Source organism: Solanum dulcamara, chromosome 2 (assembly GCF_947179165.1).
Source record: "Solanum dulcamara chromosome 2, daSolDulc1.2, whole genome shotgun sequence".
Classification (NCBI taxonomy): Eukaryota; Viridiplantae; Streptophyta; class Magnoliopsida; order Solanales; family Solanaceae; genus Solanum; species Solanum dulcamara.
The window spans coordinates 4004286-4030997 of record NC_077238.1 but is presented as its reverse complement, the minus strand read 5'-3'; the positions used below and the strand labels follow the sequence as shown (position 1 = coordinate 4030997).

Here is a 26712-nt window from a genome sequence, read left to right as displayed (position 1 = left end):
AACTAATGACTAATGATAGGAATTAAAACACGAATAAGGAGCACATAGCTCACGCTCAAAACTCTTCTAACACGAGTTTCAGCCATTGAGTTGCAATTCATTTATCTATTTTGCTTGCGCGATTTGCACTCCTAATTATAAAAAGATAGGTACGTCAAGGGTTAACTAGGAAGTACATGAGATGTAGAGTTTTTATGGAGAAAAATTTGTTCCTTGAGACTTCATTACCTTGGCACCCTTCTTTGAAGGTTTTCTGGATATTGTTGATATGGTAATATTTCACATTTGTTATGAAAGAAAATAATCAAATTAAGCACCTAACATGACCAAAAAAAAAGTCATTAATGTTAATATTTTAGATGCCATACTCTATTATAACAATGTACTAGCTAGTTTTATTCATCATGTAACAATTGTTGTGTTATTATTTGCCGTCCTACCTTGGTAGGAGTCAGGTATGCGTACACTTTACCCTTTTCAGACCCCACGTTGTGGGATTTTACTGGATCGTTGTTGTTGTTGTATATTAATTATTTTATTATTAAGTATTATTATTATTATTATTATATTCGTGATATTCCATAACAAATTCAAATTTGACGGAATTAGTTATTATTATTTTTTAAAAAGAAAGTGAACAAATGATGAAAAACATAAAGTAAAAGTTAGATAAACGGATCTTCTTCTTTTTTCTTTCATGAGAAAAAGTTTTTAACTTTGTCATAAACAAAGCTCAAATATTCTATTTGATGTGATATAAGATACTTTACTATTTTCTTATGTTCTGTTTAGGTATAAGAGAATTGTGTAAAGAATTTTCTTGGTGATAAACATTTTTGTGTAGCTTTTTTTGAGTAAATTGAAGTTTTTTTTATTCTTTTCGGGGCTACTATCTTATTTTGCGTCATTGGTGATTCAAATCGATAATTTTAGGATTGAAGATGAGGGTGTTTATCATCAAAATAATTCATTCTTATCGGTAATAGAAGTCAAGCTCTCATGTGTACGATTCGACCTATTGATAGAACGAGAAAAGGAAAATTAGCATTTTTAGACCTTTAAATATAAATAAATTATGAATCTAATTTTTATAATTTTTTATTAGCCACATTTAATCTTTAATTATTTTATACGTGCACTTTACATCCTTTTCACTATGGATTTACATAAATTTAATAATTTCTTAAGTGCTAAAATAGTTAATTATTAGTACGTTAAGTTTTTATTGTTATTTCTTATTTGAGGGTAATATAATTTTCAAACAAAAGTCTAAATATCATATATTTTCTATATAAAAGAATTAAAACAACATATTTTAATAATTAAATATTTGATTTACTTAATCGAATATTATAAGGATCAAAAGTTCAATTAAAATAGGAAAACAGAAAAAATGAGAGAAAAAACATGCATATCCTAAAATCTGGATATAATTCAAAAAATATATATTCTTCTTTTTATAATAAAATATAAAGAATACCATATTTTTTAAATAAAAGAATATCATGTGGTCTTGGAGCTCTTTTTCATATTTTAATATAAAAAAAATTGTGTGGTGTTAAATCTTTTTAGTTATATGTGGCTTATATTTGTTCTTGGGAATTGTTATCGAATCTTTGCAATTGATTAGATCAACTTTATTGGTAGATACAAATTTACCACAAATATAATATAATAATTTTATTTATTTAATTTTTTTTAATTTGGGATGATGGTAGAAAATTAATTCACGAGAAAATAAATTTGCCACGTTAGTTACAATAACTTTTCAGAAAGGAAACCTTTTTTGGAATATAGTGATGGAGCCAAACAAAATTCTTTTAAAAAAAGGTGAAACTATAAAAAAATAAACACACAAAAAAATAAAAAAAAATAATATATAGGGTGTGTTTATATTTATTTATGTCTACCACCAATCCCAAAAGTATAAAACAAAAAACAAAGTATAATTAACAAAAATATAATTTGAATAACTCGTGAAAGTATTGTAATATAATCATTACAAATATCATGTTTTTAGCTCATGCATGGCTTTTAAAATATCAAATTCGAATCCAATAGTTATTTCTAATAAATAAAATTGGAAAAAAAACAGAATATTTGGTAATGATTAGGTACTAATTCTAGAGAAATCATTGCTTTTAGATCTTTTTACTAAATTCACTATTGATTAATTCAATAATTGTAAAAGTGATCCACACGTTAAAAAGCTAGTCAAAAAGGTAGCATTAACACGTTAAAATGCATTTAAACAAATCAATTTATAATTCTATACGCATTTCTGTAACAACCCATCAGATCGTTTTGAGAACTAGAGCTTTTTATTTCATAAAAGACTCATTCCGTAAATTTTTAATGGATATTTTGGATTATTCAATAAGTATGATTATTTAGTTGAGGGTTGAATTTAAATAACTAAATAAATTAATGGGTTAAAGTGTTAATTTAATTAATACTATATATCAATTATTAAAGGAAAAGGATAGGGTTTATAAATTTTTTATACATAATTAGTTGGAGCAAAAAGAAAGGAAAAAAATGAATGAAGAGAACAGCGACCAAGACAAAGCAGAACGCTGGGGAAATAAAATACGGAGGAAGAAAGAAAAGAAAGGAGAAAAGAAAAATAAAGGAGAAGAGAAAAATAGGGATTTTTATTCCAAAGCGTCAAGGTAATTATTCTCATCCTTTCCATTAAATTTTTATGTGATTATGAACATATTTTTAGGGTATATTGGTGGAGAAATAATGCTGAAATAAGAAAATATGACTCTAGGGTTCTTCACATAAAATCTTGATTTGGAGGTCGAATAACGATCCGTTTAAGCTAAAATTTGACAGGTGGGTTTATTTTATCATGAGTAAATATAATCGGAAAGAAAATTTTAGATTTGACTTTAATGACTCAGGATGACTTTTTGACCCAATTTTTTATCCGAAAATAAATATAGCTATATGGGTGTCATTGGATTCGTATTTTTATGAAGATTATGTATTTGAATAGATTTTGATCGTTCAGAAGAATTACGAAAAACTCAAGTTTTAAAGTGATTATTTAATTTAATTGAGATTTAACCCTAGTTTTGAAATTTAGAAAATATAGGAGTTGACATGTTAAGTGGCATCAAGATTAGGAACGTATTTATAGAATTAGGTGAGTTATTGAGTCTAGGTTAAACATATATATAATATTGGTGTTTACGGATTGATTTACTTATAAATATTATATATTGATAGATTGAAATTGGTCTGAGGCATTGAAGAAAGGAAAGACATTGGTGGATTAGCTTGCTTTACTTCGGTTCTTCGATTGAGGTAGGTTATGGTTTTTATTCTATATCATAGATAGACTCTTAATAGTGATTGATATTCATTGAGTAATGTGTGAAGTTTATTACGCATTTAATTATTGTGGTTTGGATGGTTGATATGTTGTTGTGATTGGTCTGAAATCCCGAGGCCATAAATCCATAATCTTGAACTTGCCTTATCAAAAATGGTGCCTTAAATAAAGAAGGCTTGATAAAATATTGTTAATGAAGGGGAATGTAATCATGAAGAATGATAAATTAATTTGGATCGGGTGTCACGTTCCGACACGGTATATTTGGATCGGGGTGTCATATTCCGACACGGTACATTTGGATCGGGTGTCACGTTCCGACACAGTATAATTGGATCGGGTGTTACCTTCCGGCACGGTAATATTAAAGGAAAATAAATTAAAATGACTTAATACTACCCAATCTCTAATAACTCATTTTCCAAAAGGGTGTGATATGGAGGCTTGAGTCCTCATGTGTGATCTTAATATTGTTGATTGGTTATGAAATTGTTCATTGTGTTGTCACTTGATCTTGATCTTGTTGGTTGCCACCTGTTAAGTGTTACGGTTGATTTTCCGCTATTACTTATTGCATATTGATTCCTATTTTGAGTCGGCCGATGATACCTACTCAATACATGTTATCCTGTACTGACCCCTACTTGTATCTTTCTTTGTTTTATTTGTGGAGTGCAGCGAGTGTTCCACAAACTTCGACTCGACCTCAGCTCTAGTCAGTCTCAAGATCATCAGATTTCAGGGTGAGCTATCCTTCTAGCTCGTGATGAATTCTCTCGGTTATGGCATAGTGTCTTTAGTTTTTGGACACATTTTGTTATTTGTTCATTTTGGTGCTTGATGTTTCCAGACTTAGTTTTAGAATTTAGATGTCCTTGATGTGATGACTTTCAGGTTTTGGGGAAAATGTATTTATTTGAGCTTCCGCGTTATTGTTATATTTATTAGTTGAGATTTGTATCGTTGGTTCTCCCACCTAGGAGGTTAAGTGTGGGTGCCACTCATGACCCATTTTGAGTCGTGACAATTTCAATTATTTTATTGATATATTATTTTTCATAATTAAGAAAATATAAATATCTTATAAAATAGTCGAGATACGTACTAATGATATTTAAGAAGCTATGAAATTATCATATGTTAGATATCTCAGGATTCTCAATTATGTCGTGTTTTCCATTTCAAAATACTATGAAAAGTTTGATTTATTTTATGAAATAATTATCTCAATGATTAATACATTAAATAGAAAATCATTATCATGCATATGTTTGAACTTTCTCCATTTTAAATCCATCTGCCGTTAAATATTTCTAAAACAGTTATCCTCTATAATAACATTTTGTTATAATAATCATATTTTTTGTGAAACTGATTTTTTATGTTAAGTTTTATTTGTATTTTCGCTATAATAACATGAGGAAAAAATACATAAATACACTACTTATTTTACCATATTCTCTAAAATTTTCTACCATTTGAAAAAATTACAAAAATTTCTACTCTCTCCCATTATCTAATACATCACTGTACGCGATGTATCGATCGGATACATCACTATACGCGATGTATCGATCGGATATATCACTTTACGTGATGTATCAGGACGTCTACGTGATGTATCAGGACATCAGATATATCACTTTACACGATGTATTAGTCTGATATATTACTTTACGTGATGTATCAAAAGGTACGTGATGCATCCGAAAGTAATCAAAAAGAAGAGATTTCGAGTAATTTTTTAAAGAATAGAAATATAGTGTAATTGGGAAGAATCACTATGGAATTTAAGCAAAATTTTACATAGCATAATACAAGAGATTCAATAGTGTATCCCCATGATGTTATTAGAAAGCCCATATACTTCTTAGGCTGCAAGCCCAATATCATCCATTTGGGTTTTAGACTGGATGTCACAAAATGGCCCAATTTGAAAGAGGTTTTAAAGCCCATTGTTGAATAAGCTTTTGTTACCAAAAGGCCTAAAATAATGCTCGAGTTACTACTTTAGATTTTGACACCATTCTTCATGGTTTACTACTTTATATTTTAATACCTTTAATTGAAAATTTTGACTACGCCATTGACTGTCAGCAAGAAATTCTATTGAAACTGTGATGTAAGAATTTCATTTGAAATATATTGAGTATAATCAAATATTTATAAAATTAATGATTGACTAAGAATTTAAGATTAAATCTGTCAACTCCTGATAATGAGCTTAAACGCTACATTTTCATGAATTATAAATAAATAACTATGACCTCATGAAATTGATTGATAGAAGAAAAGTGTTTCTTAGGTCATTAAATGTTTAATTATGTTTTACAATTGACATGTACACATATTGGTCACTTAAAGCTATAAAAACAAAAGAAAACACGATAGTATATATTATTTTGCATGTTCTTAAGAGTATATTTTTACCACTCATTGGCTATTGCCAAGCAACTACAATTTAATAGATCTTACGTGAATTTGAATAAATCATGATTTTAATACAAATATCGAATATAGCTAAATTAATAATGATAAAATGTTTAGCTGTGAATACATGAATAAATGTGCATAGTATTGTGTGCATGGTTGACTGTCCAAAGAATATTATGTGTGACACTGGTCCAGAAAATATAAAAAATAATTAGTTGCCAGTTGGAACTTGGAACACTTGCTCATTTTTTTTTTTTTTAAGCTTTAGGTATTCCTCCCACCATTATTTTTTTTCAATTCCCCTCACCATTTCAATTTAAATTAAAGTTAAAAGATTAAGAAAATAAGAGAGTAATTTCAAATTATATTATTCCTTTTAAAATAGACTAATAAAAAAAGAATTTTATATAAGAGGGACGGATGATCCCTATTTCAATATGTGTTTTGTGGTTCGATTAATTTGATTCGTGTTGAGAGATCTTGCTTCAGAAATATAACGTTTTTTACTAAAGACAATTTCATATTCAGAGCTCAAATCTGATACTTTTAAATTAAGAATAAAGTATAAAAAAGTTCTTTTTCCTCCAACCTAATCTTTGTTGATTTTATATAGAGCATTTGTTCTTTTTGATTAAGTAAAATATTCATATTCCCTAATTAAGGCATATTCGAATTTCTGAACCCTTTCACCTTTATTTTTCTTGATGTGAATGTTTGTGTCCCTAACACAATTCATATGAACCAATACTAGGTTCTAAAATTTTTCATCCACCAATGAGAATTATGATGAAGTGATAAGTATTTATTTATTTTTAATCAGATATTTTATTTTCAATATGAATTTTTTTGATATAAATTTAAATTTAGTCGAATTTCAATACTAATACTAAACATCGAGCGAATTCCCTCCCCCTTCCTCCTCAATTGTCAATAATCTTTTGGTCCTTCAAGTTTGAGATTTGAGAAACCCAACAAAATATGCCATTCCAACAAAATTTCCTACTGAATTTGTAACCAAAATTCACAGAGCAGCCTCCCAAAATTTGAAATACTTAACATAAATACATAACATGCCAATTAATGTCAGAGTCAAGATTTTTACCAAAATGAATTCAAAATATAAAGTAATTTTGAACCAAAGTTCATGTAGCCATCAATTAGCTCTTTGCAATCAAATATTTTTTTCCTTCGACTCACAAAATAGGAAAGGGCCAAATATATCCTTATACTATTAAAAATAATTTAAATATACCCTTTATTATATTTTGGATCTATATATAGCACTCTCGTTATATTTTAACACTGATTTATCCTTCTATTTAATGGATTGATTGACACATGGCAGCTTAGAACAAAACAACCGATTTTCAATTTAAAATAGGAAAAATTACACCTAATAGATTAATTGTGAAACTATTTATCCAAATTGGATCCAACCAAACTATTTATCCTTAATAGACTCATGATCTAAACTATTTACACTCTTACCCCACTTTTTTCCTTTTAATTTCGCGCTGACATTAGCATCATTGCTCCTCTAATACACTGTGATGATATCAAACAGTTTCGCTGAAACATTATCTCGTCCTTCTTATACCATCAGAGTATATATACTCTCATGGTATTAAGCGTGTATTCATGCCAATGCCCCTTCCCTTGTTCCTCTTTGATACCATGAGAGTATAATATATTCTGATGGTATAAGAAGGATGAGACAGTGCTACAGTGAAACTGTTTGATACCATCAGAGTATATTATATATTTTTATGATATCAAATGCGCGAAATAATTAAAAATAAAAGGTATGAATATAATGAGATATCCAATAATAAATAGTTTCATTTTTTTGGGTATAACAATAATTATGCTTTAAAATATCTAACAATAATTATGCTTTAAAATATCCAATTCAATTTACTACCCCCCCCCCCCCCCCCCCCCCAATTTTCTCTCCTTTTGCTCCTTTTGTTAAAATTCTTCTTTTTTAAATTATGAAACAGAAAGTATTTGCTCATTGCTTCTCCAAAGATCACTCCCCTGCGTTCTATTTCCGCAGAGGTTAGTCTTAGATGTTGAAGAATCTCTCAAAGTTTCAATTTTTCTTTCAAGAATTGGCTATTTCTTCTCAAATTCTTGTATTATAAAGATGCCATTTTGGTATTTCTACTTTGAATCTTAGATTTGATCTTCAAAAACCCATCTTTATACTTCCCATCAATTGTTTATCGAGAATTTGTCATATTCTTACATTCTAAGCATACCCTTTTCGTATTTGGGCTTAATTTGTAGATTCAATGTTCAAAATCTTTTTTTCATACCCATCAAGTTTGTTTGCTCTGGAATTGGTGATGGGAAAGTTCTGATGTTCTTGCTATTTCGAGCATACCTTTTTCGTGTTGCTAACTTTGTCTTTCTAATTCAATGTTCAAATTCCCATTTTGATTGCCCTGTCAAATTTGTTCTTTATCTCTCTTAACTATGGAATTGGTTTTAGAAAATTTGTCTTAATTTGCAGTTCCAAGCATACCCTTTTCATAATTGTACTTTTTTTCTCAGATTAAATGTTGAAGATCCGGTTTTTTGAGTCCCCATCAAATTTTGTTTTGTTTCTGTTCACTTTAGTATTGGTTCTGAAAGTTGGTCATTATCCTACAACTAGGCATGTGTGTTTCTACTTTCATTTTCAGACTGAATGTTCAAATTTAAAATTTGTTCATATGTTCGCCTATATGTAAATTTGGCCTATATGTGTTCTATGGCAGTCAGAATATATCTCTGCACATCCTAACTGCTCTTGTTTACAGTTGTGAGATCTCTTTGAGAACTGTCCCCAAATCATCATTTGCTCTTTTCATAAAAAAACTGAAATGTTTAATTCCATTAATAGAGTAGTTTTTTAAGGTAAATTCCGTTAACAGATTATGAGATGCTACAAATTTCACCACTTAACAAAAGAAATATTCGGAAACAACTTGTTTGAGGAATGTTAAAAAATCATTTCAAGATATAGAAAGCATGGTGCCTTGGGGATAAAATGAAATTTTGCATTTGGGCACCTTTACTACAAGTCAAATCTGAATTCTGTTATTCTTGAGGATACTCCAGTTTCACTACTGTCATTTTGTGGGATAGCTAGCTAGCTCGGTTGGTGTTTGCGCACAACTTGTACTCAAATCTCTTTGGTGCTATGCTCAAAATTTATTTTACCATTGAGCAGGAAGCAAGTCAGCAGTAGATTCAGTGACCGAGAGGCTGCGCCTCCTTTGATGATATTGATAGCTTCTATGCATTTATGCTTGTCATACAATTTGTCATATGCTTGTCGTAGTCCCTATCAATTGTGTTTCTGTTAACTTTGGTATTGGTTTTAGAGACTTTTAACCCAATTGTTTTTGTGCAGATTCCAATTGGTTTATAGGTGATTTCAGAGGGAGCAAGAGGAGGTAAAGGAAGGATGGGTTACATAGGGGCACATGGAGTGCAAGCCCTTCATAGGTACAAATACAGTGGTGTGGATCACTCCTATGTTGCTAAGTATGTGTTGCAGCCCTTTTGGAGTCGCTGTGTCAATTTCTTCCCCCTTTGGATGCCGTAAGTTTTTATCTAAATTTTCTGATGATATTTTTTTTCTTGACAATTTGTGCATGTCTGCAAATTACGGGTGTTCAAATTTCTAGTGTTTGTGTAGTGATGTATCTTGTATAGTGGTATTCATTATTTACTTCCTTAATGACCTCATAGAATCTTGCTGTCAATTCATTTGGCAAATTGGAGTACCAGAGCTTCTTTTATGACCTCTTAGGGGAAAAGAGAGAATAAAGAACTCGTTTCTATTAGGAATTTAGAAGATATGGTAACGTGGAAAGAGGAGATACATGAGATTTTTCAGGATGAATTTTGTCTATGGGGAGTCTAACAGACTTCCACTCGTAATGTGAATTGCTTGAATACCCTAGGATAGAAGAGCAGATCTCAGAATTGAAATGTAACAGAAGTATTGTGTGTTGAATGTTGATTGAGGGATATGGATCCAAGGAATTTTTTTTTCTCGTTTTTCTTTGAATATACAGAAAGCTGTATTCTATAATGCTGATGTCAATAAAAACAACTTTCAGGATCATGGTTATCGAAAGGAAATAAAAAAAGCTTTCAGGATCTTCGTACTGAGACAAAAATTTTGCCACTCATACAGCATCCTTAATGATGACGATTACGATAACGATAACGATAATGACAATAAAAAAATAAATGAACAATTTGTTATGACAACTTTGGGAGTACTTGGAAAGCACAAACCATTTCCTTCTGAGACGTTACAATCGGCTTTGATTCAGTTTCATACATACTTACGTACACATACACACACACACATGTACCGAGTGTATACTCATCAGGTGCCAGAATAAATATCTAACATGAATTTGTTACCTGTTTTAACAATTAATTGATAATGGCTTTAGCCTGGTTATCATGCTGTATCTTTTTTTCTGTTTCCGGAGTCAACTGACAATTTTTCTTTTTGGTGTGCATGTTCTGTATATGTTTCCCAGACCGAATATGGTATGTCCCACTGTAAACTAAGTTCTTTGTTGCAACATTATTTTTGTCATTAATGCATTCTCCGCGAGGTCTGATATATAACTTCCGTTGCAGATTACACTTACAGGATTTTTGTTCTTGGTCACATCTGCGCTGCTCGGATATGTGAGTTGGACTTGTCTCTCGAGAACATGTATCCATTGTCTTTATAATAGATGGCTTTTTGTTACTTTTCCTAGGGGAAGGGGATATTTTCTTCGGCCTCTGCTTTGGTTTTTCCTGCTTATTGTTTTGAATTTTCAGTTTATATCTGCTGCTACAGAATAGCTGCTGAAAGTTTGCTTTAGGTCCAGTAAAACAGACTGTATCTTTGTGTCTTGATTAGAAAGCGTGTGAAGTTTTATACAGTTAGATCAGAATTAAAGATTGATGCTGAATTTCCTAATTACTAGTCAATATGTCATAATACATGAGTATAGGCTTCCAAAGGATTTAGATTTTAGTATCTAAAATTTATGATATGGAGGTGAGTTGGATTGTCAGCAGATCATGCCTTTCCACTGGATATGCTCCTCGGACACTAGTCTTTTTTTTCCTTCTCTTTTTACTCTAAAAGAGGAATGGATTAACAATGTTGACAAGGATTAGGAAATGGTGTTATTCAATTTGTTATACGTGCTGCATCCTTATATATTATTGCAGAAAGCTTTTTTCTAGCTTTCCTGATGATATAACTCATGAGTCTGTCCCACCTTGAATCGTTCTGTTGTCATTCTCATGATCTCCTCATACAAAGGAAGCTGCCGAAAACGAGCCTTTATAATTCATACTTGCCACCGCTTGTATGTTTCTGGCTTTTCATTCTCTCAGCACCTTCGCACGCGATGACATTCATCGCCTCCCGACCAAGTATATTCTTTTGAACCAGCATTCTCTCGTGCACTTCTGGGGGAATAATAGCTTCAAGCATATCAAACAAGGATGAGTAGTGAAAAAGAGCCTCGCAGAATTGTGAGATAAATAATAGGGCATTATTAGCACCATTTACAGTCTCCTGTATGAAAACATCTGGATTATACCTTCTGATAAGATTCAGAGAAACATCTCTTGGATTATTCACCACCACAGTCTCATCAAGGCTTATTGATCTTAAGATCCTCGAGTTTAACTGTTTCCCACTTTTGCGCTATAGCATTGAACTCAAAAGGAACTTTGAAGCTCTCAGCATAATTAGCTAACCGCCTCCCTGTTTCCTAAACCCTTTCTGCTGGTCGGAAACTAGGTTGTGGAAAATCATCCCAGTTATACAAAGCTTGGGAGATCCTACTACATCTCTTTTACCCCGTTTTTTCTTTCCTTGTAACTTCTTACCATTAGAACCCTTAGAAGGGCCATTCTCTAATGCATTTTGCCTTGATATAGCCTGCAAGATTTCCCGAAGAGCAGTTTCATTTTTCCCTGCACTGGATAGCAGCACCCTATCAAACATTTCTGATTGAGCAGTTGATTCAGAAACAGTGCAGACTGCTTGTTGTTTCTCCCTTTTGTTGAATCTACTATAGCTTCATGAAGGGTGTTGTTCTTCCCTCTCGACCTTTCAGGAGGTTGTGTTTCCCCATACTTCTCAACCTTTACTACTGCATCTCTTCTCTCTTCTTACTGCTCCTTTCTCACTACATTATACCTCACATCAGCAAGCAAGCTACTGCCCATAGGAAGGAACTTACTTGCCTCCTCCACCCCTTTCTTTAACTGCATAATAGACTCTCTGTCACTAAATATGTCGGGATTCTAATTGTGCTCACAGGATAATCCACAGGCACATCCGTGACAGTGCAACATTTAAAAGTTTGTGGTTTTACTTTTTTAAAGTTTTTTGATTGCATATTCTACTTCTCTTACTGGATAATTTTTCTCCCCAGATTTATTCTCCACTGTTGGATTCACCTCCTCCAAGATGGGTTAATTTTGCGCATGGATTGCTTCTCTTCCTTTATCAGGTTTGCTGTCTTAGCCACCATCCTAATCTTCTCAATTTTTTCTTGTAGCAGTAATGTTTTGATAGTTGATATGTGTGTCACGGTCATGATTATTTTAACCAGGTATGCACTTTTTGAGTTTCATGTTGACCTAATGACCCGTTAGGTTGTTTTGAGCACTAAAACTATGTTGACTCTTCCCCTAAAATCTTAAATGACAATTTGAGCTATCCGTTTAAATTAATTATTTAAAAGAATGGTCACGACCCAATTTCAGAAGTCGTGATGGAACCTATGTTCCCAACCGATAGGTGAGCCAACCCAAACAATTTATCAATTTAATTAAATATATAAAGTAAAGAATAAGCGACAAACAGGATATCCATATGTTAAGTCTTTCATAAGTATGAAATGTGGAAAGCTAAAAATATCACCAAAGATTTGGTGTCATAAATACAAGAGCTTCTAAACTAGGATGCAAATATGAAACTAAACTGACCAGCCTAGACGTAATAAATATCCTGTCTGAATACTAAAACAATAGAATAAATAAGAGATAGAGGGAGGTGTGGGTCGCGGAACAACCAAGCAGCTCACCACAACTCCAAGGTAACCGAAGCTCGGAATCAAAAGGCTTTATGAGATGCGCTCGTATTCGGAATCGAATCTGCACCACAAAAGAGTGCAACAAGTGTAGTATGAGTACGAATCTACGTGTACTCAATATGTCTCATTGACCGACAACGAAGAAGTAGTGACAAGAGTATATATAAAATTCATTCTCAAATCTTATAATTCTACATTATACTTATCAGTCAAGTCTCACCAAAATAGGGGTAATCAAATATCACAAAATATTTAACACATAATCAAGTAAAAATGAAGAAGATAATGAGATGCAATGCAACCCCATGAGATGATATGCCTCAAATACCAAGTATTCTCACAACCGTATATACACAATACTTATAGGAATATACTTCGAGAGTTTGTGACCCATGGGGGACTCACGAGGTCCATATACCGACACGGACGATATCCACGTGTCTTTGCAGACGATTTCAACGCACTATCATAAAATCAAACCATCCCCAGCACGGACGATCTCCACGTGCCCAACTTATAACCATAAAATGCTCTCTCACGAACGATTTTCATGTGTCAGACCTTTATTCATACTCAATCCCATGTCAATGCATGTGCACAATATAATTTCAACAACATAGGGGATGATGATGCATCTCAATAAATCGAATATCATTCTGACATATAATCACCTCAACTATCATACGAAAGGTGCCAAATAAATAATACATCAGCTAATGCCCATATACTTTGGCATTCTCGAATTACAATTCTTCATTCTATAGTAATAAACTTTCCCTTTATAACACCGGTATTCGTACCAATGTCCGTTACACCATTGGCATGAGACCCCCATCTTTCGCCCTTACCCGTTATTATTTCAATTTTTAATCTTTAATTAGAAAAAACATCCTTCTACGAAGTCTGAAAGTCTTAACATACCTCGAATGCCGAACACGTGTCACAAATTCTCAAGATTTTGCCTTTCCTTTTCGCAAAGCTTCAGAACGTTCCCAATCTACCAAATATGCATTATTCATAAGTAAATGAATCTATAAACACCCATATTACTACACATCTAGCCTAGACCCCAAACGATCATCAAAATCTATAATCAAGTTCCTAATCTTGATGCCAATTAATATACCAAGTCCCATGTTTACTAAATTTCAAGCCTAGGGTTAAGTCCCAATTCTCCAAACAACATGATTCTAATAATATTTATATAATACAATACACCTACTATTTAATTACATAAATCAATATGTCAAAACTTGAATCGTAATATGATACTTAAAAGAAAATAATTTAGGGCGGAACTAACTGGTTACAAAACCAGTGTGCACTACGAAAACAAATTTCAGGAGTAACTTAAAAGTAAATGCTTCCATCTTATACAAAGATCCACCCAAAATTGGCCATAATCATTGCCCAATGATTGCCATAGTTATCCATAATATACTACCCCCAATTCCCAAGTATACTACCCACGTGATGGCAGCAAATTTCCCTTCAATTTTCCCTTTTTTCTTCTTTCGAACACCAGAATGACCACTATTTTCTTTCTTTTATTCCTTTTCTTTTTTCAATCTTCCACCCTACATCTGAACAATAATGTCCTTTGTTCTTATATATAAAAAAGTATATACAGATTCTTACCTGAAGCACACCAAGAAAAATTCTCTGATCCACGCTCTGCAGCTAGCCGTTTTGGTCTTTGTATTTTTTTCCCTCAAGTATAGGTTATAAAGTAACTACTCCTATTTTATCTAACCTATATATATGGACTTTAAGGAGTAGTGGGTATGACCCATTTTTTTAATTTTTAAAAAAACTATTGTCTTCCATAAGAAATAAATTATAAAAATTTAAATCACCACATAAATTAATTATTTAAAATAATACCCTTCAACTAAATAACCATAGTTAAACGGATAGCTCAAATTTTCATTGAAGATTTTAGGGGAATAGTCAAAATAGTTTTAGTGCTCAAAACGACCTAACGGGTCGTTACAGTTTAATTTATACATGGAACTGTGTTTAGTGTATTTTAAATTGGTGAACATAGAGGATAACAGGCGTCACTAGATGTACTCTTCAACATTTTTGACTTTGGACGGGTGGGAAACATAGGCTACAAGAAGTAAGTTTCTGAGGGCATGATTCAATCTTTTAGTTTTCCCTTATTTTTTCCTTAGCATGTGCATGATCCAATTACCACATCCTGTGTTGGTCTAGAAGTGACACTTTAGATAAACTTGTATCTGGGGATCACTTGTTTCATTACCACATATAGAATGCTCTCTTATGAGTGTACTTTTCTATTGGTTATTTGTACTTGCATTTGAGGGACAATTTTAATCTGTATGTCATGTGATTTTGACTATGTTACATGACTTTGGAATGCACATTTATCCTATATTGGTATGTTGAATTATTTGACATGGTTATAACATTTTTATGTTAATTTTCCTGTTATTTTGAAGAATCGTAGCTTACCCATTTCACACTCATTCGACATAGTTACAACAAGGTAAAGAAGGATCCATGTAACATAGGAATTTTACCTTTAATCACACACGCAAAAAAGGGAAACTTTGGAGTTGAGCCATATGGTTTCTCTGCATAACTGTCATCGTGTGTGGTTTGTATTTGTTAGAGGTCCCTAAGAGTATTCGACTTTGATGCACTGATGAGAGTATTCGCTTTTGATGCACTGATGAGAGTAATCGCTTTTGATGCAGTGATTGTTCTCTATACCCTATTCTTTGAATATTTAGACAGCATACCTAGGTAAATATTGAAAATAAAAGAGTCAATGCTCTTGATGTAACTACTAAGCAGTTCTATCATCATGAGCCTGAAAATTAGGTATAAGAATTCAACGTAGATCTTTGCAGATGAATTCTGATGACCACAATGGCCTGTCCCATTGTGTTTAGTTCTCGTCAGAATGTAAGTATTTTTCTTGCAATTAATGTGTAAAATAGAAATTAAGTCTGCACTCTGTGATCTTTTGTTTTGTCAGCCTCCTTTGTGCTACTGTCTTAAAAAATCTGAGATCTTGAAAGTCCCAATCCCTAATTCACATCTGCGAAAGAACTCTAATAAGTTTAGGCCTCGTAAGTATGTTCAGGATTGAATTAATTTGTTCAACTCGGGGAAAACATGAACCTTATTATATTAACTCCATTCTGTAGTGTAAAAAGTTTATAGGGAAATGATAAAATTGAACTGAGATTACATTAAATTCTAAAAATGGAACAGTAATTACAAGAGGCAAACTTTCAAATGAATATCCACAGATTTCTAACTGATAGATTATATCATTTCGGACGACTGGAATTTCACTGGAAACAGGGTTCACATAGGGGAGTTGTCCTTTGAGTTTGGCTTGAGAAATTTTTTATGGAGAAAAGGTTACAAAGATAAGATGCGAGCTTGTTCTGTAGCAAGAGTTATTAAGTGTTTTTGGTTCAAGGTCAATCTATTCACTTGTTACTGAGATGGTGGCAGAAGATAAAACTTACAGATGTAACTGTTCAGTTTATTAGTTAGGTTTCCATTATTTTTGCATATAGTATGGCCTTTGAACTATGCAGCATTGAGCTCATGTCGGAGCAACTTACCACTAAGTTTGTGCGTAGTATTGGGGAACTGTTGGATGGACCAAAATATTGTTATCTCTGACTTTAGATTCATCTTTAGTGCTGCCCTTTGTTAGTAAAAGCTATTTCATAAAACTTTACATTTCATAATCTTTTTTTGGAATGGCTTTAGTAATGAGATCTATTGGTTTTTTCTTCTGTTGGAGTTCGTTTTTGATTGTATTGTTTGGTTGGATTCTTAATGGATGTAGACCTTTGATGCTGTTGATGGTAAACAAGCAAGACGAACAAATTCCTCTAGTCCACTAGGAGAGCTTTTCGATCATGGTGATTGTTCCTCTCCTTTTTCATTTATATATTTTTATGTTATTCTCTCTCTAAGTTGCGTGTGTGAGAACTGCTGTGATTCTGATTAAATTTCTTGCTATGATTCTAATCAGATGTCTTGGCTTTCACAATTTGCAGGATGTGATGCGCTTGCATGTGCAGTATGTACTGTTTTCTAATATTCCTTTTTCTTTCCCTAGAAAGACTTGTGACTTACAGATTTTGTGTTTAATATGAACAGTTCGAAGCCTTGGCTTTTGGGAGCTCTGCTATGTGTGGACGGGATGCTTTCTGGTTCTGGGTTATATCCGCTGTTCCTTTCTACTTTGCTACTTGGGAAAGGTAGGTGTTTCGATGCAACTCTTCAGTATATTTAGTTTTTGGATATCTTGGCTTAGAATATTAGAAGGGCGGATTAGTAAGAGGAAATATAAATCAAATGCCGTGCACCAGTTGCCATAGCTATTTGAATAGTAATGAATTCAACACTTCTACAAGATACATGGATTTAGAAGATAATTTGATTAAACTATATAGGAGAGAATTGCCCTGGGATTTTGGTGCAATGGCGAAGGTAATACAACACGAGATATGTTGTTGGTGGCGAGGTGCACATCACAAGTTCGAATGCTAGCTGGTCAATCAAGTCTTGTATTTAAGTGTATAAGGGTAGAGGGGGGGCCCATTTGCTCCCGAGTTTCAAAGCCGGAAACAACTGATCTCTTGGTTATCAGGGGAAAAAACCTTTATGAGATAGATATCTGGATCAATGTTTCATCCTAGTTTTTATGAGATTTTTAAGTATCTTGATTAAATCTTGTTTTTGGATTTTGCTCCCTTTTGCAGCTATTTCACCAACACACTAGTTCTTCCGGTAGTAAATGGACCGACAGAGGGTCTCATGTTGATATATCTCAGCCATTTCTTTACAGCTCTTGTGGGTAAGCTTAGTTTTTCTTTCTCGCCCCACCTCCTTTTGAGATACATGTGAAACTTCCCAATAGGACATCCCTTCTGATGTCCTTCCTCATTCCTGGCTACCCCAGCCTATTGTTTAGGGCACATTCTACCAGTTTTCTTTATTAACAGCTTGACACTTCATGATTCAGGGTCTGAGTGGTGGGCTCAACCGTTTGGGAAGTCTATGCCACTCGTGAGTTGGGTTCCTTTTCTAAACGGTGAGGCTTACATAAAGTGTCCTTTTGTTTTTCAGCTTTTAAGTTTCTCCCCAACCCTCTCTCTGTCTCTCTCTCTCTCTATGTATAATGAAGTGCTGAGTATTGATAGAAGGTACTTTATCTGATATGATTTTTGTGTAGTTATATAGTTTATATTAACTTTGTGAGCTCTGTGCCTCTATACCTGCTTTCAGATGATTGTTGCTTCCATGAGCCTATCTATACATATTATTTATGGATATTGACTATGTTTCCTGTCAGTTCCAAAGTTGATTTTACTGTTTCTTATTATTCTTATTCCTATTATCCTCTGACTTCAGAAATTCTGACCGATAGAGCCGTTTTGTTGCTGATGGTAGCTTTTGCTGTTATTCCAACAGTCTATTGCAAGTGAGTAATTTTTCATTTTTCGATGGATCTCTTCCTTTTTCTCCCATAATTTTTTCTGATAATGGGCTTGAAATAGACGTGTTTTCTTTATCAGATCATGGTAAATGGCTTATTAGCAATAGGCAACATCCATCATTTTTACAGATCTTGGCTATGTCCATCATTAGCACTGTAGTATTGCATCTCTTTGGATTGTTAAACTTTATTCTGCGCCGTTTCACCTTTCTGGTGAAAGCATCGACTACTTCTTCCATATTCATCATCTAAAGATTCTGGATTTTAGCTATTATAGTACTTTAGTCTGCTGTAACATTTAAGACCAGTTGAAGAGTATAACGTCAATTCTTTTTGGCAGTATTAACAATGTTCATAAGGTTGTTCAGGCAACAAAAGGAAGTATGCCGCGGGCACTGGCCATGGTAAATGCTTTTCTTAGATTATAATATGTGATTTGGTGATTATAGTCATCTTTGAAAAATTTCTCTTCTCTTGTTGACAGCTTTACCCATTTGTTGTGCTACTGGGAGGAGTACTTCTGTGGTATTTCTCACTTTCAGAATACTAATTATTTTTGGGACCATATCATGGTATTTAATATTGGCTGTTATGCAGGGACTATTTATCTCCATCTGATTTAATGAAGAACTATCCTCATCTTGTGGTAGTTGGAACTGGGCTTGCATTCGGATTTCTTGTGGTAATTGATCTCTTTCTTGCCCTTGGTTTTATGCATTTTTACATTTTCTTGCTGTGCAACCTATTCTAAAATGAGATATCCAGAAAACTGATAATTTCTGTATACCGACATTTTCTGCTCTCTTAGATGTTTTGTCATCTCAATTATTGAATATGAGTTGCTTCCTGAAGATACATGCACAAATGAGTAGTTGCATATCTTTAGCGGCATTGTTGACTCTCATCTCTTGCTACTTAAACCAATGCCATGCTCAAAATCTATTTGAAGTTCATCTTAAATTTTTTCTAAGTAAGGTTTTTTTCTTCAGGGAAGGATGATTTTGGCTCACCTGTGTGATGAACCCAAGGGTCTGAAAACAAATATGTGCATGGTATGCTGCTTTTTCTGATGTGCTAAATTAATTTTATACGGTCTTTAGATTGGCCAACTGTCTAGAAGTTATCTGGTTTAAACTAATCCTTCTTTTCTTTAAGTTGATATCTATGAATTACGATTTCAGCCATCGACTCTGACATATATATCCTCGATTAATAACTCCTATTCTTTATCAAAGAGAAGATGTATTTTGCCATGCAAAAAAACAGATATTTTGGCCCCCATCACACACATTCTGGTGGCTCCTTCAAGTAATGAATCATCGATAGTCCATTGGAAGTTATTCCAATGGGCTTTGTCAAGGATTTGGCAATTGGGTCTACCGAGTCCCATGTGCTGTGTAGGTGCAATCCTCATTGAAGTCTTGCATTCTGTTACATCAGGTTTTAAGTTTTGCTCGGTTACATCAACCTTTTGGTCTTTGAAATACCTAAGCTGCTCTCGCCCTCTCGTTCTCCTGAAAAACAAAAAGAAACCAAAAAAAAAAATCAGACCTTGTGAGCTTGCATTCATGCACTTTCTGCATTCAACTCTCAACCCCTAACAACATGCCTCCCATCACCTTAATCTCAGCTCTGGAAAGCTTTCATCCCAATTTGTAGTCAATGATTAGGAGCAGCAGTGATATTAGCCGAATAGTTAGGGGCAGAAGTGATGTGAGGTCCTTGGGGGATGAGTTGATAGGTGATGTTGAAGGTGCTCTGGAGGGCTTATATGCAGTTCAAGTTTAGTTGTGGGACTAACCAATTGATTGTGATGGTCACCTGGAAACTTGGAGATTTTACGTAAAATCTAATTAATTCCATCAGTGGGAGAGTTAAATGCGCTCTTTTGAGAAACAATGAAGCTTCAATGCTTTGTGTGGAGTAATACACAGGCAAAAATTTCAGCTGCCTCAGAGCATTCTGAAAAAAACGTGTAAAACCATCTATATTTCTTCAATTGACACACTTAAATGTATCAGTTGGAGAACTGGATCCTCCGAGTTAGTCTTGACAGAGAATCTGTGTTGTTCCATTGTTGTGGATAATCTCTCCATTGAATATTGAATGAGATGGTATGGTAGAGTACAATTTATTGAAAGAAGAAGACAAGTAAATAGATGATGCTTTGAGTAGTGCGGTTTCAGTGCTTTTGAAATGTAACTTTATGTTTGCAGTCTCTGCTTTGTCTACCTTTTGCCGTTGCAAATGCGCTCACTGCCAGACTTAATGATGGGTAAGTTGAAACCAGTCTCATTCGTTCAAGGTAATATTCTTTTCTGGGAATTCTTGTATTTCTGTAAGCTCATGAGAATCTCTTCTTTGCAGAGTTCCTATGGTTGATGAGTTCTGGGTTCTTCTCGCTTACACTGCATTCTCAGGTATTACATCTGCTTTAGCGATTCAGATGGAAATGATATGCTGTTTCGTTGAGCTATATTTGGAGAAGTTATAAGTTTAGCTGGATCTGCAAACATGCTTTTTTGTCGATCAAGGAAGAGAAGAACAAATTGATAGATCAGCCAATCATTAGAGCTGATGATTTAATACTGTCTGCTCCATGTTCTACTTTTGATCAAGAAATCTCCGATCAAGTGTCTTTATCTTGGTTTTTTTAAAAAAAAAAACTCTTATCAATTATTGGCTGATTATTATTATTTCTTCCCATCTTTTTCAGTATCACTCTATCTGCATTTTGCCACATCTGTTGTTCATGAAATCACATCAGCTCTCGGGATATACTGTTTCAGGTGAGAATTATTGTTCTTGATTCTTATTGTACCCCGCGCCCAACTATATATTATTTGATTTCAGTGCAATATCTAGAGTAGAGAGTTCCCAGTCTACCACTAAAACCAAAATCAACCTTGAAGTTTGTTACAAAGATCCAAGAACCATTTCAGTATCCAGCTTCCTTTATTAACATTTCTGGTGTAGAGTAAATATGAAGATTCTCATCTCTCTACTTTATCGAGCATATGAAACGTTTCATGTCAACAATGTATTGAACGCCTTATTCACTAGTTATCCATTTCTGGCTCATGCTGATATACTTACATACTGTAAACAATTGATTCCTAATTCTTCTCACTTTTGAATGACAGGATAACAAGGAAAGAAGCTTGAGCCATTTTATGCTCTAATTTTTGGTACACCTTTAACATTTTTTCTCGTTCTTGATGAACTCGAGGGTATATTTTCCTTCAATGAGTGTATGACACAGTTGTGATTTTCTTGATGTTCTTGTTTCTAGCTTTCAACCTGGGAACTACCTGTGATTGAAGTTCGACTTTCCTTACCAAGTCGATTCCTGAACCAGGACGTTTGGGGTTCAACGAGTGCCTCTCTGACTTTTCACGGGCTGAGAGCATTATTGTTTGAACTGGCCTTCATTTTCAAATAGCTTAAACGAATTTCTTTTTGAATTTTCCGTTTCGATTTTAGTTGACTAAGATGTTTGTCTAGGATTTTTGGATGAGTTGACCTTACTAATGGTGTCATGTTTTGACAACATTTATCTCTCTGTCTTGAAGAATTGCTGGTTATTGTATTTGAATTGATTTAGATTTGTTGATACTTGGAAGGAGTATATATCTCCCTTCTTCTCCCCTCTCTATTTCTTTGATTAGTTGCTTTTTAAAAAAAACTGAAATCATTATAAAGTTAGATAACCTTAATATCGTAAACTACGAAGGAGGGTTTTGAAATTTCCTTTATATCCAATTTTTCCTCAAGTCAATAATCAGGTCCACATCAATATTGAAACAAGTATAGACACAAAAATATTACTATCTCCCATCAGATCAGATGGAGTTTTCAGTGCATTAGGATACTGGCCAATATGCATTACAAATACATGTACAAGTAAACTGGACAACTAAATTTTGTTGCTGACTTTATATTGCTTTGATAGATGAAGTTGATGGCGATTCAAATCGACAGTCTTGAATAAATGATGATCAAAATAACCTTGTATTAACCATCGCCGTGGTGTAGTACCTGCGCAAAGTCCCATATTTATCGCGTCTTGAATGAGATTGCTCTTTTTAGCCTGTTTAAATTGCTACGGCTAACCACCTTGGCAGTCTTAAATTAGCTTTCATGCCAAATTTAGTAAGAAAAATGGCATAGAGAAGATGCAGCAAGGACACAAAGAAGGCACAATTTATCAAAAGCTGCATTTAGGAAGCAGAAATGTAGAAGGAAGAAAACATTAGCTTTCTACACGTCAAACGGAAAAAGAAATTCACTTTCTTGCCAAAGCAAACAGATAAGAGGAAATCATACGTACCAGAGTCCCGAATAAGGTGTATATAAAATTCATAGATGGAACTATCGGACTGCCTAAGGATGTAAGGATGTACGAGAGAGAAGCATGAATATTTATCGTGATCTACAAGCGAAGAATCAACATATGAGTGATCATTTCAATTGTAAGAGAAGATCATTGAAGTTAAAAATTACCAGAGCAAGGATGTTTTCTCCTATTAAAAATGAGGATAATATAACGTATCCGAGAGCACCTACAGCCCGAGCCTGCAACTCAAAATAGATGTTTCTAGTTGGAATTGACTGTGATTTATTAAAACACTCTCAAAGAGGGAAAACGGTGGAGGGAGACAACATACAAGAGCACACAAGAAGATCGAGGCACCCCAACTTGTTCTCAACCTGGCGAGAAATAGAAGAGCAAGCAATCATTAAATTATCAGACAGCAGCAACATTTCATGTGAAGGATGAACAATATATGGTCCAGTGGATAACTTTGTATGTAGTGAACCCCAGAACATCTCAACACAGAAGTCACTACACTATTAATCATTTCTGCACACGACAAAGCAATCGACTTACAAGGCTACAACTCCTTTTGGTACTTTTTGGATGTAAAATGGAGCAGCAACTGCAAATTTCTGTCCTAGGGAAAAGTAACCTGTCCGCATATTTTTCTCCATTTATTTGGGGGCTCCGGGGTTGAAAGAGGGAAGGGTTCAAAACAGAGAATGGGATCAGTGAATATGTATTGCAGAAGACTGCAGATTAATGTTTGTCCCTTTATTTGTTACCTATTTTGTTCTTTTTCGGGGGGTGGGGAAAGGAGGTGGTGTTTTCCGGTGAGGGGTTGCAACAAGGCATATAGCCCTTGCAAGACTTCCAGTCAAAATGGATTCCATTGCAAAGACTTGACGAATAAGCATTCAGATATGGAGAGACATAACAAACTAACAACATACCTCCATAAGGAACCCATTGTGAAGCCAAGTAAACCATGCATTAGCTGAATCAGGAGAGAAGAAGTGTAGCAAATTTAGTAAGAAACATCACAGAAACATGAATAGTACTTTTTTTGTTTGGTGGAAATACGAATAATAATACTTTTGTGAACATAAAGTATTGGAGCACAAGAACGGAGAACAAGGATAATAACTAACAAAAGTAAGCAATGATAAAATTTGACAATCACTAGCCTATATATACATCTTTTATGATTTATAAGATATAACTCACCATGTAATTTAATGCTTTGACTGGACCAGACAAGACAAACAAGAGTACAACAGTTGCCACCTAATGAAATGGGATAAATGTCGTTAGAGAATGTAGATGAACAAGTTCCAGGAATAAATGAATGTCCAATCTAAGAGGCATGTGGAGAAGACAAACCATGGTTTTCCTGCCAGCTGCGACACCCCATCTCATCGAGGATATAACAATTGGCAATGCGAAGAAGCAGCCGAAGTAATTCTGTGCTACATGCAAAGCCAAATTTCCTTTAGGAGATCAAAAGCACCAGCAAGAACTGACAGATAATACAAAACAAGCTCATACAAACTAGTAACTGGATACAAACTAAAACTATGATGCAACAGGTCTGAGCTTATGTCACTTAACATCAAACGAAGTCATAGACTAACGTTGGATAGCTAACAAAAATACAGAATGCTCAACCTAACTAACCCTGAATTGATTGGTTCTTTTGCTCCAGTACTACAAATTCCTCGAAACCACCAACGAGTCAAACATAGATAGTAAAAGATTTAGAACAATTGAAACAGTTAAGGAAATAGAAGCTCGACTGTTTACACCATTATCACAAAAAAAAAAAAAGAAGCTCGATTAATCAAGTAACATAAGCTTCGATGTTGGCAACAGACACGGGTGGAGCTAACTTCTAAGTTACAGGTTCATGTGAACCAAGTAGCTTTTGCCAAAATCCTGATTATGTATTAAGAATTCTACTAAAATATCCATAAATATTCGACTATGAACCCGAATATTATTATAAATATATAGAGAGGGGTTTCGTAAGAACTCATCTAAGTGATATCAAAGCTACCATTGTTTTCTATCAAACAACTTTTCACCAAGATTAGGTCCACATTTTTTTTCCAACCAAACAGTTCTTCACCAAGATTAGTTCCACCCTCACTAGTAACATACATCACTGTAGAATTCAAGTACTACATTACAGGATGAAGAACTTCCCTTACTGCACCATATTCAACAGTAATTCACAAACTACAAATTAACACAAAAAAACAATTTCTCTACAAAACCCATCAAATTTCCAAATTTCAAGAACCATAAGTACCTCAATAGCAAGAGAATTGCTCAAGAGATAAGCCAATCCTGAAACAGCAGCAAACATAGCACCCTCTACTAGTCTCAAAGTCTTCTTATAAACAACCCCATCTGGAGCTAAGTACTCATACTCTTCTGAATTTTCCTCTTCTTTGTCACTCCACATTTGGGTTTTTACAGTTGAAGTTCTCACATATTTTTGCTTAAAATTGTCCACAAGAGTTAAAGGCAATTTTTTTGGTTTGTGGGTAGGAAAAAAGAGAAAACGGGGTGCTGAAAAAGATGAATGGGGTGATAAATTCCCAGAAATTGAAGAGAATTTGCTATGGTAATGAAGTTTGAGGAGATTCATGATGGATTTTTTTTTTACAGAAATTCTTGTTTTTTTTGTGTTCTTCTATAGAGAATAAAAGGTTCTTGTTTTGGATAGGAGTGTTTTATGGGCTTTTAGGATTTTTTTGGTTGGCCCATTAAGGCCCATTAATTTGATTTGATTAGCCCATGTACCAATGTAATATCCAAATAGCCCAACCAATATGTTATGTATATAATTGATTTTGGGATCACCATTTAAAACATAAATCATGTATATAAATTTGCAAGTTTAATCATTCACTCAACTTCAGGCATATACGATTGAAAGTGTAGAAATTTGCGTCTGAATATTGACAACTAACTTTCAACATTCTTACTTGAAATTTGGCTTTCATATGTATGTTTGAAGTTTCGAACATATAAGTTCAAAATTGAAAGTAGTTTTTCTGAAATTTGAACTATTACTCTTTGTATTTGTTGATGTTTTTGAGTTTTTTTCAATTATAACTACTTGATTTAAACTTAATTTTCATATTTAAAATTCAAGAGGAAATTGCATATTGCATTGTACAATAGGCTACATGTGCAAATGTTCGAATTAAAATGAGAATATGTATTGGTTAGTCGTATTATAAAATCCAATATAGATTGAAATTTAGACATATTTATTGTTACCATTATGTTGTACTATTGAACATAATGGTGAGGTTTGCAAAGGCGAGGGAGCAAATTCAACTTGTCTGGTCTTCTTGTGCGCTCATTCCTATTATGATGGAGAATCAAATGACGTTCCAAATTGACTCGAGACCTAGACTTCTTACAACTCGCAATGATAGAAGTACTGAGCGACTCCTATAAGTGAGGGAGCGACTCTAGGACAAATTTTTAATGTATTTGGAGAGTCTATTGATAATTTAGGACCTGTAAATACTAGTACAACATATTTATTCATAGATCTACGCAAATAGGAGTTTTAAGTTTTAACAATGAGCTTTCAGTCTATTGTCCTTGGAAGCTTATACTTTCATGGAAAAAGAAGTTGAAATAATTGATTGATCTATTTTTCCCCAATCTTCCACCCAAAAAAATTCAATAAGATACACGGAAACAGAGTTAGAATTTTGAGTTTATGAATTCTAATTTGTTAAGATTTGAATAAACTATTTTTATATATTAAGTGATTTTTTCAACGTAAGTACAAAGTCTAGACCAAACTACAACAAAATGATCCTGTAAGCAGAACTGTAATTTTGCCATGCAATTTTTTTAGGTTAGATTATTACATTAGTTGGACATGGGAGGAGTGGTGAGACAGGTAGGTGCTGTGGACCTAACAAAATTTGGGTATATTTTGTACGATAGACGTGTTACAGTCATAATA

The 26712-nt window shown here is 33.7% G+C and overlaps 2 protein-coding genes across 4 annotated transcripts; one reads left to right on the top strand and one right to left on the bottom strand.

Annotated features, from left to right (window-relative positions):
* The first annotated feature begins 7729 nt into the window (after positions 1 to 7729).
* LOC129880021 (choline/ethanolaminephosphotransferase 1) lies at positions 7730 to 22052 on the top strand. Of its 2 annotated transcripts, XM_055953829.1 has the most exons (20): positions 7730 to 7834; positions 9177 to 9367; positions 10327 to 10336; positions 10430 to 10480; positions 12238 to 12315; positions 16739 to 16814; positions 16953 to 16975; positions 17056 to 17156; positions 17661 to 17755; positions 17924 to 17992; positions 18313 to 18382; positions 18738 to 18801; positions 18882 to 18922; positions 18995 to 19079; positions 19387 to 19449; positions 20614 to 20672; positions 20765 to 20817; positions 21114 to 21186; positions 21541 to 21585; positions 21690 to 22052. In XM_055953829.1, exons 2-19 carry the CDS (start codon positions 9231 to 9233, stop codon positions 21560 to 21562), a joined length of 1170 nt encoding a protein of 389 aa, XP_055809804.1. In that variant the 5' UTR covers positions 7730 to 7834; positions 9177 to 9230; the 3' UTR covers positions 21563 to 21585; positions 21690 to 22052. The 2 variants fall into 2 exon arrangements, with proteins under 2 accessions (XP_055809804.1, XP_055809803.1); XM_055953828.1 differs by lacking the exons at positions 7730 to 7834; positions 9177 to 9367 and having other exon boundaries at positions 10232 to 10336.
* Positions 22053 to 22207: 155 nt separating this feature from the next.
* LOC129880022 (uncharacterized) lies at positions 22208 to 25514 on the bottom strand. 2 transcript variants are annotated; one of them, XM_055953830.1, is made up of 8 exons: positions 25027 to 25514; positions 24099 to 24179; positions 23943 to 24002; positions 23669 to 23712; positions 23065 to 23107; positions 22901 to 22972; positions 22728 to 22829; positions 22208 to 22611 (listed from the first exon to the last, which is right to left on the bottom strand). In XM_055953830.1, the coding sequence occupies exons 1-8, from the start codon at positions 25366 to 25368 to the stop codon at positions 22492 to 22494; spliced, it is 864 nt and encodes a 287-aa protein (XP_055809805.1). In that variant the 5' UTR covers positions 25369 to 25514; the 3' UTR covers positions 22208 to 22491. The 2 variants fall into 2 exon arrangements, with proteins under 2 accessions (XP_055809805.1, XP_055809806.1); XM_055953831.1 differs by having other exon boundaries at positions 24099 to 24184; positions 25027 to 25433.
* Positions 25515 to 26712: the final 1198 nt, after the last annotated feature.

Excerpts from the sequence above, each read along its gene's own strand:
- LOC129880021 (XM_055953829.1), top strand. The coding sequence starts at position 9,231 with ATGGGTTACATAGGGGCACATGGAGTGCAAGCCCTTCATAGGTACAAA. Across the intron at positions 18,802-18,881 it reads TGCCGCGGGCACTGGCCATG|CTTTACCCATTTGTTGTGCT; the intron begins GTAAATGCTTTT and ends TCTTGTTGACAG. Across the intron at positions 20,818-21,113 it reads CGCTTACACTGCATTCTCAG|TATCACTCTATCTGCATTTT; the intron begins GTATTACATCTG and ends CATCTTTTTCAG.
- LOC129880022 (XM_055953830.1), bottom strand. The coding sequence starts at position 25,368 with ATGAATCTCCTCAAACTTCATTACCATAGCAAATTCTCTTCAATTTCT. Across the intron at positions 24,180-25,026 it reads GCAATTCTCTTGCTATTGAG|AATTACTTCGGCTGCTTCTT; the intron begins GTACTTATGGTT and ends CATGTAGCACAG. Across the intron at positions 22,612-22,727 it reads ACACCTTATTCGGGACTCTG|CTTTTGATAAATTGTGCCTT; the intron begins GTACGTATGATT and ends TCCTAAATGCAG.